This window comes from Lissotriton vulgaris, chromosome 1_1, assembly GCF_964263255.1.
Source record: "Lissotriton vulgaris chromosome 1_1, aLisVul1.2, whole genome shotgun sequence".
NCBI classification, from domain to species: domain Eukaryota; kingdom Metazoa; phylum Chordata; class Amphibia; order Caudata; family Salamandridae; genus Lissotriton; species Lissotriton vulgaris.
In genome coordinates, this window is record NC_141685.1 from 1,421,988,814 (window position 1) to 1,422,003,295 (window position 14,482).

Below are 14,482 nucleotides of genomic sequence, written 5' to 3' on the forward strand. Positions count from 1 at the left end.
GAGGTCGCGTGCATGTCGCGCGATGGCGAGTTAATTACAGTGTACTACACTTACCCTGACTAGATTATGGGTGCATACCTTTGCCAATCAGAGACCCCATTTCTAACAACTCCTTACAGTGTTCTCCATCTTCACTAAACTTATCAACATTGAATATCTCTGGCCAGGTGAATGATCTCACAACTCTTAAAACAGGGAAAAATATCACTCCAAAATATATGCAAGAAATAAGACTATAGAAGGGCAGCAATGTATTTACATTTTCTATTTTTAATACAAATCCATAAAATAAATATCAAGGGCATTATTATAAAAATAAAAATGGATTTAAAACACACTTAGCACATGTGTGGCCTATTTCGTTTTCATTTTATCATTATTAAATGAGACAAAATTAAAGCAGCTGCTTCCACATTCAGACTCTGGTAACGAAAAAACAGCACTATCACTTTAAGCATCCAAGAATCTCTAAACTCCAGACATACGGCACAATGACACATATTCATCAACAAAAAAGAGGTATTTCCACTGTCCCTCCCAACCTTCTAGATTTATCAATAAGGTGGCATCAGTAATTCTGGGGACGTTAAGTGTTATCGCCCAATCTCCCTTCTTGACTCTGTGGGTAAAGTGATTGGCAGAGTCCTCCTTGGTAAACTGCAACAGTGGGTAGCGGATGAAAACATTCTCTCCGACCTACAGTTTGGCTTCAGGGAGGGCTTTGGAACTATTGACCAAGTTCTGAACCTCTCCTTGCTTACATCTAAGTATATCCTCGCAAAAACAGGAACAATCTTTATGACATACGTAGATTTGTCATCTGCATTTGACTGTGTGTCACACTCTAAGCTCTGGTCACTGCTGAGCAAGATGGGGGTTGACCCCCCCCTTTTGGATTATCTAAGGGAACTCTACAGCGGGGCCACAGCGAGAGTAAGGTTTGGTACAAGAGGAGAACTGACGGCACCGTTTGGGGTAGAGCGGGGAGTGAGGCAAGGCTGTGTCCTTGCCCCCTTCCTATTTTCATTATATACCAACGGTCTCGAAGAGTACATGTTGAAGGGGGGAAGAGACCTCCCAAAAGCAAAAGATCGCCTCATCCCCGCCCTGCTCTACGCGGACGACGCCGTCATTTTAGCCCGGACCCCAATAGAACTACAGAAGCTACTGACTAAATATGCAGATTTCATGGCCGCCCTGGATCTGCATATAAATGTAAAAAAGACCTTTGTCATGGTGGCAGGCGGTGGAAAAAAACAGGTAAAATCCATCTTTTTGAGAAAACAAAGAATTGAAAGAACCTCACAATACCCGTACTTGGGCATCATGATAGATGATGCCCTAAGCTGGAAACCGGCGGTTGAGGCCAGGAGACATCTTTTCAAAAGAGCGATTCTGGCGCTTATGAAATTTTCAAGAAGACTAGGAAAAAAAACCCAAGTCGAACTACTCCAAATATACATTGCAAAATGCCAATCCATAGCATTATACGGTGCTGGGATTTGGGGGCATACTAACACCAGCCCCATTCAGAAAGAGGAAAACATCTTTACGCGATTCCTCCTATCAACATCACGAGGCACCTCCATCTATGCCTCGCATATTGAGCTGGGAATCCCCCTCATTGAAGACCTGATCAAAATCCAACCCCTAATGCTATGGAGAAGAGTCTGGTTATCCGAAGATAACAACTTGACAAAAAACATTCTTAGAGACATCGTGGAGTTGGATAACGTAAAAAAAATACCCTGGCTCACATACATTAGAAACTTCCTCTATGACATGGGCATTGAGAAATACTATAATAACCCAGAACTAATGAGTGAAATTTCTAAAAAAGATCTAAAACAAACAGCATTGAGCCATTTAGACTCCCTGAGACTAGCAACGATGGCCACTAAAAAATCTGCCGTCCATGCCATTCTGATCCAACAGACCTTGAAAATCCAGCCATACCTTACGCTGGAGATTTCCACCTATGAAAAGATGCTCCTAACAAGGTTCAGATTGAACCAATTCTTCAGACTAGTGACTTTTCCTGATAAAAATAACTGGAGCACCCAAATGGTTTTGTGCCCCTGTGATGATCATTCCCGCCAGTCCACCATTCACACAGTACTTTTCTGTAAGTTCTATCACCCACATCGAAAGACATGGCTAATCCCCTTATTAAAAAAATGGGGTCATAGGCAGTGTCGTCCAGCGATGTTATCACTCCAATGTTTGGACTCTGAATGTACAGTATACCATGTACTAAACTTTTTAAAAAGCATCATGAGACATAGAAACAATTTGTAAACTCGCAATTTTCTATCCTCTTACTCTTCGTAAAGTCCTTTTAAATGTAACTGCTTTTTAAAAATGATGATGACTGTTTTTAATATCATGTTATCTTTTATGGCTTTTCAAATTGTAAAAACCGAATAAAGATTATTATTATTATTATTAATTCTGGGGACGGGGCGGACAAAAATGCTCTCAATTATAGGATCTCAGAAACTGTGTTTTCCTAGCAAGTCCTATGCTTTACTTAGTATTTCACCAGACGTTTTTGGGTGAAATACTTCAAATTTGCTGAGTTACAGTATGACATAGGAATCTTAATAGGGACTGCAACTTTTTTACTAGTCCCATCGGGATTTCTGGGGAACTCTGAATGGCACAAATGATAGAACAGCAAGCTCCTGCCTAGTTCTGGGCTTTGCCTTGTCAGGGGAAACAGCAATACGCATAGGCCTGCCCCAAATGAATATGTCCTTCGGCTAGAGCAATTTGTCATTACAAAGTACTGCTGTCTGGATGGGAGAAGTATTTATTCTGCTTTGCGAGCACTGGTTGCACACAACATATTTATTGCTCATAATTCAAACAATCAAGGCCTTCTTGACGAGAGAGGGGGTCCAATGATTCCACTGCTAGGGCAAGGTGCGGAGACTCCAGTACGAACCATTAAAGAGATCTAAAGGATGGGAGGTATTTAGTGCACCATTCAGGAATTGCAGTTTGAACTTAACAGACAACAGTCTTAGATGGAGTAACGTGTGAGATTTACTTTTAAAAGCAAGTACCAGATTCCAGAGGAGATGTGTGGCCAGCTGCATAAGACATATGTGAAATTAAACATTTCTCTATCGTAAAGATTTTGGAATGAGAGGTTATCAGGCTATGACAGGTAGTAAAAGACAAAAACCCATACCTTGCTTGTCATATTGTAAATATAATCAAAGAGAAGTGTATCAGGATGAATGACTTGAGAGTCCTGGCACAAATACTCAGGGATATGGCAAGAACATGGCAGGAGTTCTGCCATGTTAATGTTGCATGCCATTTTGCATGTTCTGGAACCAATTATCATTGAATGGTTGTCCTAAAGTTAAGGGGTGTCCAATTGCAAAATAGCCTTGCTTCACCATTTCCTGTACTATAAAGCAAAGTCACATGTTCTTATTATAAGGCTTCTGTGCCTATTCAAAATATAATTGGGCACACTCACTTACTCACTTTTGAGCCTGCACATCACACGCTAGGGAGTACGTTCTCTGTAATAAAGAGAGTTGACTGCTTGTGGCTATTAACTGGGTGTATGAATGTGCATTCCGATAAATAATGGTATACACCACTACATTTTTCAACCTTCCTTGAGACTTCAACTGCTCCATTTTATAGTGTGCCTCTCCATCCTCAGCCCAGTACATTGTTATGTAAAATGCTTGCTTACCAGCAGTTAGACTGTTGATCCAGCTTTCCAAACTGTACAACATCTGCTTGTCTGTCAACACTGTTTTCCCTTCTACCGACCCAACGATCATCAAATACTCTCTTTTCTGGCTTTGAAAATGGAAGGAACTGTCGAAACAAAATAGTAGTGCAATTTGTTAGCATTAACATTTATTTAATATTACATTTAGAGTTGATACAGATGGTCACGTTACAGGCCTCGTAGGCTGTTAAAAGAAGGAACTCCACGTAGAAGTAGGTAGAATAAGAGTTGACTCTTCTTTATTTTAGATAACAGGTTTCTTAAGCCACGGTGCTGAGCAGTGTGTTCCCTCGGATCACGATCACCAACAGCCGATCGAATCCACGGGAACACACACTCCAGGGACAACATTACATTCCAACCTAGAACATTACAATTGCGATGACATGTACAAATGCGATGACATATACAACATTCCCTGAAGCCCCATAAAACACCAGTCCACTACAACACCTCCCCCTTTATATAAAAAAAAACACAAAACAAAAAAAAAAACACTTAAGGAAAAGCAACAAATAAAGTTCAATAAGTAACAAAATCAGCAAACCTAGCAGGTAATCTAATAGTGCGTCCACTTCTAGCAGACCTGTCCCCCATGACATTCCTTTCCACCGGAACAGCGGAATTTGAAGATGGGACAACAAAAGCACTGCCATTCACACACTGAGCAGGAGCAGCAACAACCTTACCACCACTTTGATTCTGCAACCAAAAAACCCATTCCAATTCATTAGAACAACTACTCTTTTTCCTTTTTAAAATTAACTCAGCCTGATCTTTTCACAACTTGACTAACTGTCTCTTATTCCACCAACCTCTACCGTTGAGGAAAACAGCTCCTTTACTAACCTTACAAACCTGAATTGGGTCATAAAAATGAGACTCACCTTTCTTAACGTTAAAGGGTTTCCTGCATAACACCCAATCATCAACAGAAATATCAACATCATCCACTGAACCTTTACCATCAAAACGCTTTTTCATCAGAGCCTGACAACGCACCACCTTCTCCAAGACACCAGAAGCCAGCACTTTCACCTCATTCTTACCGGCCAACCAAGAAGGGAGAAGTAAGGAATTAACTTTTCTACCCCTAAGTAACTCAAAGGGGGTTACTCCAGTGGTGCAATGCGGAGACACATTGCAACTCCAAACTTTCTCTTCCAAAAATGAACTGACATCCAAACCAGAAGCCACAGCAGTCTGGATCCCTTCCTTAAGAATCTTATTACCACGTTCCACCAAACCATTACAAGCGGGGGAGTACTTAGCAACTTTTAAATGCTTAATATCCAGAGACCCCAAAAACGAACACATTCGTTCCGACACGAAATGCGTTCTGTTATCAGTGACTAAACACCTAGGAGCCCCTTCAACCAAAAACAATTTCTTCAAAAACAAGATTTTATTCTCAGTATGAGGCGCGTCAACAAACTTATAATACATCCATTTGGAATGTTAGTCAACAGCCAGAATCAAATACCTACACACCTCAGGGAGAATTAAATAAGGCCCGGAAAAATCCAGCCCCACCTTAACCCAAGCTTGCTCAGGAAATTCAGTAGGATGAAGTGACAACTTTGGAATCTTCCAGTGCTTATCAGAAAGCAAGTACTCCCATCCTCGTCGCCAAATGTTAAAAGAAGGAACTCCATGTAGAAGTAGGTAGAATAAGAGTTGACTCTTCTTTATTTTAGATAACAGGTGTCTTAAGCCACGGTGCGGAGCAGTGTGTTCCCTCGGATCACGATCACCAACAGCTGATCGAATCCACGGGAACACACACTCCAAGGACAACATTACATTCCAACCTAGAACATTACAATTGCAATGACATGTACAAATGCGATGACATATACAACATTCCCTGAAGCCCCATAAAACACCAGTCCACTAGATAGGCTAACAGACGTTGTGTTTGTGTGTTAGCATGAGGCCCTATCATTGGTTTAGTTGGCTGTCACACTTAAGGCCTTTTAAAACGAGCAATACGATTTCCTTTAATGTGCATAAACCCTCTGAATGATGTACTAAGCTAAACCTCACTTCTGAAAAAACTTTAGTGGTATTGGCGATATACCAGTAGCTTCTGGGCGATTCGTGGGATACTCATGACTTAGATATCTATAAAGCAGTTATGTAATAAACAGATTTCTGCTGCTAGTAACCCTGCCCTGCATACATCTGCAATCGCTAAATATGCAGATGATGTGTGAGAGCAGATGAATAGTAGCAAGCAATCAGAACACAACTGCCTGACCTGTGCAGCCAAGATTGACTGGGAAACAAACATGGGTATATATGTGCAACATACACACAGAAATGTGTTACCCAAAGTAACCGACTCATCAACTGGTTTCTCCAGATAAACGTTAAAATGAGAGTAGATCAGCATCCACATTATATTGGTAAATAAAAATATACTTTTTTATATTGTGAACTATAAAGAGTTTTCACATACTTAGTTCTATGAAAACCAAGTGTTTCAAAATAATCGAAAAAATAAGTTTTACAAAAATCACCTGGGTATCTCGTTTTTCCTCGCATGCTTGGTCCCAAGGACTGCTCCTTTGTGTTGTGTCGCTTTCCTCTGAAGAGTATTTGTAAATGGGGGACCAAGACACCGATGATGATGACGGGTAGATATTACAGTCTTCAGATGTATTGTACTGACACTCCATTTGAGAACTTGAGCTACTTGACTCTAGAACTGGTGATAACTGGTGAGGAAAAAGTATGAATTCATACACTTTAACAGATGTAAGAAAATAAAACATCTCATTCCATATAATACTGACACCCGAATAAACCATTTGAGCCTAGACTGTGTTTCACCGTAACATATACTTAGTAAGTTTGGTCTGCCAAGAAGCTGGCTTTAACCCACAGTCTTATTGAAAAAGCCAGTGTCTTGGAATGGCTATTAACAGGGACTTGGAAGAAAAGTTTGGTAATGATTTCTGGTGGATACTCTAGGAACGTGCAAAAAGGTTACAGGGACGTTATAGTAAGGAATTAGCATTTAGAAAACCTTAGAAATTCACTGAAAAAACATAGGTTTCAGGGACATTTCACTTGTACAAAACCTGTTAAATTCAGCTGTTATAGCTACCTGAGCTAACTATAACTCTCGCCCCTGCAATGCACTGCTGTTGACATCACATATTACATCACTCATGACATGGTCATTGACATCACTGATGACATCACTGATGACATCATCCACTGACTGTGAGTTTTTCTAAAAACGTTAAGAATATATATATATATATATATATATATATATATATATATATATATATATATATATATATATATACGCCAAGGTGTATTGAAGAATGAATGGCTGTATGAGTGTCTGTATGGGTGACTCAGTGAGTGTGTGACTGACTGTATAAGTGAGTTATTATACAAGTCTCAGTCAATGTATGGGTGAGTGACTAATCTGTGTGAATGTCTTTATCAGTCTGCCAGTTGGTGTGTAAGTTGCTGCATGGGTTGGTGAGTAGCTACATGAGTGTCTATATGGGTTATTGATTGGTTGTCTGACTACCTGTATGGGTGATTGAGTGTCTGTGTGGTTGGGGGGTGTGACTCCCTGCATGGAGGTTTGAGTGGGTGATTCACTGGGTGTATGGGTTCAGGAGTGCGTTTGCGAGGGGCTGTATTGGTGAGTGAGTGTGCGTATGGCTGTGTTGGTGAGTGAATGGATGTCTCAGTGGTATATGGGTGAGTAACTGCATATGTGAAAGGCAGAATATTTGAGTGTTGGAGTATATAAGTGACTGTATGTGAGAGTGAGTGATTGTGAGAGTGGCTGTATGGATGAGTGTGTACTTGTGTATTGATTGTATAAGAGAGTAAGTATGTGTTAGGATCTGTATGAATAAGTCAGGTTGTGAGTGTCTAACTGTATAGGTGAGTAAATGGAAGTGTGATTGACTCTTTGGGTGACTGACAAGGTGTGTGAGTAACTATGGGTGAGTGGCACTGTGTGAGTGTCTGTATGGGTATATCAGTGGCTCTATTGTGTGCAGGAGTGGATGTATGGGTGAGTGAGTGGATGTGTGGGTAGACCTATGAATAAGTGAGTAGTTATGTACGTACTGGTATTGGTGTGTCCATGGTTTTGAGAATGGCATTACATAGGACTTACAGGAGGTACCAGGAGTGTTTCTTGGCCCCCAAGGTCCCTCTGGAGTAAAGTGGACTTCATACCCCAACCAGTGGTGCGCAGGAGGGACGTTTGCAGAGTGGTGGAGAAAGGGGGGCATGGCCTCCGAAGACCTCTTAGCAATCCCACTGTGTGGGACTTACTGGAGGTAACAAGAGGGGTAGTTGGCCCCACAGAAGTCCTTGTGGGCCAACTACCCCTCCCTTTACCTCCAGTAAGTCCCATAAAGCAGAATTGCTGAGTTCTTAAAGCAGGCCACGCCCCCTTTCTCCACCAGTCTGCAAACGTGCCTCCTGGTGTGCACTTGGTTGGGGGATTAAGTCCCCTTCACTGCTGGGGGTCCTTAGGGGCCAACTAGCCTACCTCTTACCTCCAGTAAGCCCCACACACTGGGATTGCTGAGAGGTGGTCGCAGGCCAAACCCCCTTTCTCCACCACTCTGAAAACGTGCCGCCTGCCGCGTTATTGTTTGGGTGATGAAGTCCCCTTGCCTCTTGAGGGTCCCTGGTGGCCAACTAGCCCTACTGTTACCTCCAGTAAACCTCACACAGCTAGATTGCTGAGAGGTGGTCAGAGACCACGCCCCCTTTCTCCACCACTCTGCAAACGTGCCTCCTGGTGCACTGCTGCTTGGGTGATGAAGGGTACTTTGCTCCTGAGGGCCTCAGGAGGCAAGGGGACCTCATCACCCCACCAGCAGTGTGCCAAGAGGCGCGTTTGCAAAGTGGTGGAAAAAGGGCGTGGCCTCCGAACACCTCTCAGCAATCCTGTGTGGGGTTCACTGGCTGTAACAGGTGGGCTAGTTGGCCCCTAAGGACCCTCAGCAGCGAAGGGGACTTCATCCCCCAACCAAGATTTAGGCACATTGACGGAGGACCCAAGTTGTGCAGCAAGGATCCTGTCAACTGCATATGTGACTGCACCATCTCCAGTGTCCTGGCCTTCAGAAGTCAGTCGTACAGATAGGGATAAACTGGAATCCCCAACATCCTAAGAGGGATGCTACCACTGCCATTACCTTTGTGAACTCTTGTGGTGCAGATGCCAGACCAAAAGAAGAACAGCAAATTGATAGTGAGTCGTGCTCACCACAAAGCATAGCTACTTCCTGTGGTTACTCCATGATTGGCTCCAATATTGAGCAAGGGACAGCATTTTGAATTTCTTGTATTGGAAGAGGTTCACGATCCTGAGGATATGACAGAGACTGTGGCCCTTCTTTGGAACAAGGAAGTGCAATGAGTAGCATTCTTGACCTATCTGCTGAGCTGGCAGCAACTCCATAGATCCTTTTTTGTAGGAAGGCTGCCACCTCTGACTACAGTATGGGAAGGTGTTCCTGGGAACAGTCTGAAAAGGGAAGGGAAATCCTGAGAGGAAACTGCTGGAAGGGTAGGGTATAACTCTTATCCACAATCTGGTTGACGTACTGGTCTGAAGTTATGACCCTCTAAGCCTACGGAAAAGGGACATTGGACTTCCTTATGGTCTCAAATGCCCAACAAAAGAAAACTAAAGCTATTTACCTGTGCTGGCTGGAGAAGAGGATGCGGAGGAAGAAGCAACTGCTAGAGAAAGTGCACAGCATCTGCCCTCCCATGACCATTGTACTTTCTCAGAACAAGATTCATAGACTTCTTCTGAGCAAGGGCCCCTTGATGTTAATAGAAACTAAGGCGACTCCCAAGTCCTCAACACTTGCAAAATATCTTAAATTCCCTCCTTCGGGCTGCAGGCCAAGAGGAAAGGGCATGACAGAACTGGCTTTGAAGCTTTCCAAGGAGAATTCTGATTTCCCACTAACAGTATGGTACCTTCAAAGACCAGGTCCATCAAGGTAGATTGCACATCTGGGAAAACCCAAGGTTCTCAGTCAGGCATGGCTCCTGACAACAACAGATGTCCCCATTGTCTTGGCAACTGAATATAATGTATACAGTTCAGACTGTATCACCTGCCCTGATGCTGCTTTACTGACCGTGATCAGCTCTTGGAAACGTGCCTGAAGTTCCTGAAGAATATCCGGGATGAGTATACATGCCATGTCCCAAAAGGTGTGGAGAGAACACGCTAGCAGACATGTGGCATTAAAGGACTTCAAAGACAGGCTCCTTGCTGGAAAGATCTATTTGGCCTAAGACTCAATCCTTTTAGATTCCCTGTCAGCCAGTGCAGTAGGAACACTTCAAGGAGTGATTCTAGTCTAAGAACATGCCTGTATTATCAGACAAAGTGAGCTTCGACAGGAATGATGGATCACTCAGGCCAGGTCAATATATTCTGGCAACTGACCTGTTGACTACAGGAGTCGAGGACAGTTTGGTTTACTTAGGTAAAATAGGGTATAGAAGAGCCAAACTGAATGGCATAATTGGTTCCTAAATCTAGTGGAAGGCAGTAGGAATCTAGTCAGAATGTCAGGCATAGCTTTGACAGTAGACTAGGGTCGGTCCAGACCGTCTGCTGCTTTTCTAATAACAGAAGGGTATAAGGTAGCTCCAGCAAGAATTGGGCCCAGATGGGTCGAGGAACTCCAAGTCAGGGAAAGTGATAATGCCACTAGCCTCAGCAAGTCCTTGAAATTCCTGTAAGGGCTCTTGAATGTCCTTCTGTTCATAGTCTGTGCCTAACAGCTAATAAAGAGCATAACTTCCCTGGAACAGTTTTATCTTCCAGTTGGTGTTGTGTCTCCCTTCTGGGCTTATGTGCAGGTTCCAGAGGTTAGGGCACTGAGGTGATCAGCTCCAAAGTTAACACTGGCACCGAGGGCATGCAAAGGGATTTAAAGAGTACATATTTTAGTCTGGAGCCAATGGAGATACAACAGTGCTGGAAAAGCATGTTTCCTATTTTTCACGTGCCACGAAATCCAGGCTGCAGTACACTGTAGTCTATGTAGTCCTATCATCAAGTATTCTATATAAGCACTACTGGAATAATGTAACCTTGAAAGCAACTACTGGAATAATGTAATCTTGAAAGCAATTGTCCCAAGCCACCTGGACCTAGTGCTGAAGGCTTAGAACAAGCATTTGTCCTCAGATGGAAGAGATCAGTCCATATAACCTTTGCTATCCAGGTTTAATGAGAGGTCTTGGTGGATCCAGACTCCCAGATTCACATGAGTAACTCATCACAGACCAGGAAGTTTGCTGAATATATTTATCTGAAGCTCTTCATCCCAGAAGAAACCGCCTGTTACACCCTCACTGATGGGTCCCAGGGCTATCTGCTTATTCTGCACACTGCAGGTAATCTTTCGTACCCAGATAAACCGGCAAGGCAAGTTTAACTTCAGCCCTTTATTGCTGAAAAAACATTACAGGTGCCACATTCATCCCAGCCCAAAATACAAAGTTACAATCTTGGACAAACTTAGATCTGAATTGTATGTATACTCTGCATGCTCATATTACTAGAAACAATCAGCCTTCAACTCTCTAAGGGCCCGATGTAGGTAGCCAAATACCGGTCGCTAACGGCCGAAAATCGGTAATTTCGGCCTTTACCGACCGGTATAAGAGTATCGAGATGTATGTGTTGAAAAAGCTACTGAATCGGTAAAAACCAGGCGGTAAAATACCGAATCGGTATTTCACGAATCGGAAAATAAGAAATGGTATTTTTCCGAATCGGAATATACCGTATTCTTAATTACAGAGTCGGTAATTAAGAAATGGTAAAAATGGCTTGTCGAGATGTAGCAAACCCAAAAAATACAGAATTCCATGAAAATCGGTATTTAAGATTGAAAGCAGGTGGAAACCAGGAACAGGACATAAAAGAAGGCCCCAAAATACAACAGTGCAACCACAATGGCGGCTTTCTACATTGGCGGCTACGGATACAGGCAGCAGGAGAGAGGGTCTGGCTAAGGGAGCAGCAGGTGTATAGGCAGAGGATCACCCTCTTCCAACTGACTGAAGCTGAGATCCTGCAAAGGTACAGACTTCACCCCAGAACCATCCTGGACTTGATCAGGGACCTCCACCCACATCTGGAACACCCAACCCCAAGAGCACACGCCATCCCACCCCACGTGCAGGTGTTGTGCTGTCTACACCTTCTTGCTTCTGGGAGCTACCAGCATGTGATTGCTGTGGTAGGTGGGGTGTCCCAGAGCTGCCTGTCACGTTTCTTTAGAAAATTCCTGGACGCCTTGATGCAGAGGATGGAACACTACATTGAGTTCCCTGACACACCTGCTGAACTAGCAAAGACAAAAACCGAGTTCTACCAACTTGCCCAGTTCCCGCACATCATAGGCTGTATCGATGGGACGCACATTCCACTATGCCCACCTGCAGCAACAGAACACATATATAGAAACCGCAAGTCTACGCATTCAATCAATGTGCAGGTGATCTGCAACGCTGGCAACATGATTACGGATATTGTAGCAAAATTTCCAGGGAGTACCCACGACTCCTACATCTTCCAGAATAGTGGGATATACAGAGGCCTTGTGGCTGGTGATTTTGGGGATGGTTACCTGCTAGGTAAGTAAATGTGAGACACCCTGATAGTCAATGCAGAAGGAACAATCATGAGTATGTGACTAATCAAAATTTAATTTTCCACCCAGGTGACAGTGCATATGCCCTGCGTTCATTTGTTATCACCCCCTACCTGAATCCATCCACCAGGAGCGAAAGGCGTTACAACGTGGCACACAGAACAACACGTTGCGTGGTGGAACGCACTTTTGGACTGTTCAAAAGCAGATTTAGGTGCCTCCATAAGAGTGGAGGTGCACGACAGTACACGCCAATGATCTGTTGTGAAATTATTGCGACGTGCGCCATTCTGCACAATATTGCCACCAAGGAGGGCACAGAGGTAGAACTCACATATCATGAGGACATAGATGATGGGACAGAACAAGCCAAACACAATGCAGCAGAGCAGCACCAGCAACAGATGGTAGACTGAGACACGCAGAAATCACAAACAGATATTTCCAATAGAGTAATGAAACACAGGCATGTTTAGTCTGTGAAGCACTCAGTTTAATAACCACTACTGCACTTCACATATCCAAGACCACATCAATCAAATAAAAATCCACTTTGCACACTGGGTGGCCAAAGTTCACTTCACTGTGACCTGTCCTGTGTTCAGGATGAAATGTTAATGTTTGCGCTTACGCATTATGTTGCGGGAGCCACGGGGCCAAGTTGCGCAGTGGTGCTAGGGTCATCTGCATGGAGCCTGTTGCTCCGACGAACATCATGTACAGGCGTGCTGGATCCACTCCTGCTTGTGGACTCCTCTGTGTCCCCAGCACACGTGTTACCAGCAGTGGCTGTCTGCTGTGTCAGCAGTACCTCCATAGCAGAGGTCACCCTCCCCATCCCCCTGGACAAGTCACTGCAGCAATGCACAATGTCAGTCTGCATGTTCACTGACCGGTGGCATAGCAGTGTGGTTGCAGTTGCCAGACGGTTGATGGACTTGTTCAGCTGCCTCACTTCATGCCTATTCCTGCGCCTTTCTGTCTGGTCACTCTCCAGCCTGTCACAGAGTGAACACATGCGCACACCCATGTCCCTCATCCCCTCTGCCATGGACTCCATTCCTTTGGCCATGGACTCCATTCCTAGGGCCATGGAGCATATCCTCAGATCAATGTTTGACATCCTGCTGTTCAGGATGCGCACCTGTCTGTGCACTGCCATGATCCCTTTGGCCTGCATGTGCTGGATCCTCACCATGGTGCTTTCCAAACCAGCAAACACCCCTGCATATCATGCCCCTCGTCCCACTCACGTGCGCTTCGACCACGGGCACTTGCACGCCCAGATCCTAATGACCCCTGTTGCCCTGCGTTGCCAGCCAGTGCTGGAGTACTAGGTCTGTGTTTCTCCACCTCTTCCTCATCAGAGCTTTCAAGGATCCTGAGTGGAGGAACATCCTGCCTCCTTGGCCTCAAATACACAGAGGACCCTGAGCTTGGTGTTGTGGCACCTGCAGGTGCTGCCGGAGTCTGTGTCTCAAACAGCAGGGGTGACTGTGGCTGTGCTGTGGTGTCTTCCTCCATTGCTGTGGGTGCGTGCGTTGTGGAAGTGTCCTCAGGGACAGTGCTGGGTCCTGCTGTGTCTGTGGGCTTCTCCCACGCAGCCGTTGCTGGTGCACTTGCCTTCCCTCCCTGCGCTGCACTGCGCGATGACTCTCCTGTGGGCAGACATGGACAATGATCAGCTATGTGTTTCCATTAGACAAATTCCCATCACACAATTTCCTATGCATCAACTGCTTGTGTATGGGGAGTGTGGCATGGCATGCAGTGTTCTGTGTTGGCTGCTTTGATGACTGTTCCTATGACTACGACTACCATGATGCATTGCTGGTGAGTACTGACATGTGTTCTGGATTGTGGTTGAGTCACCCACATTGGGGAAGGGGCCAGGGAATGGGTGGGAATTCATGTCCATGCATCTTACCTTTCTTTCTTGCAGCTCTGGCGGAGCTGTCAGCATCCCCAATCCCGTGTATGCTTTCGGCTCCATGGTGGATTCCACAAGCTTCTCCAGTTCAGCGAGGCTTGG

At 44.4% G+C, this 14,482-nt stretch overlaps 1 protein-coding gene across 1 annotated transcript in view; it reads right to left on the bottom strand.

The window, feature by feature from the left end:
- The window catches only part of REDIC1 (regulator of DNA class I crossover intermediates 1), a 753,321-nt gene that overhangs the window by 593,486 nt on the left and 145,353 nt on the right, over nt 1–14,482 (bottom strand). Inside the window, exons 5-6 of the mRNA XM_086929839.1 lie at nt 6,283–6,480; nt 3,719–3,846 (exon numbers count right to left, since the gene is read on the bottom strand). Coding sequence (XP_086785965.1) covers nt 3,719–3,846; nt 6,283–6,480 — 326 coding nt within the window. The remainder of the gene's footprint in view (nt 1–3,718; nt 3,847–6,282; nt 6,481–14,482) is intronic.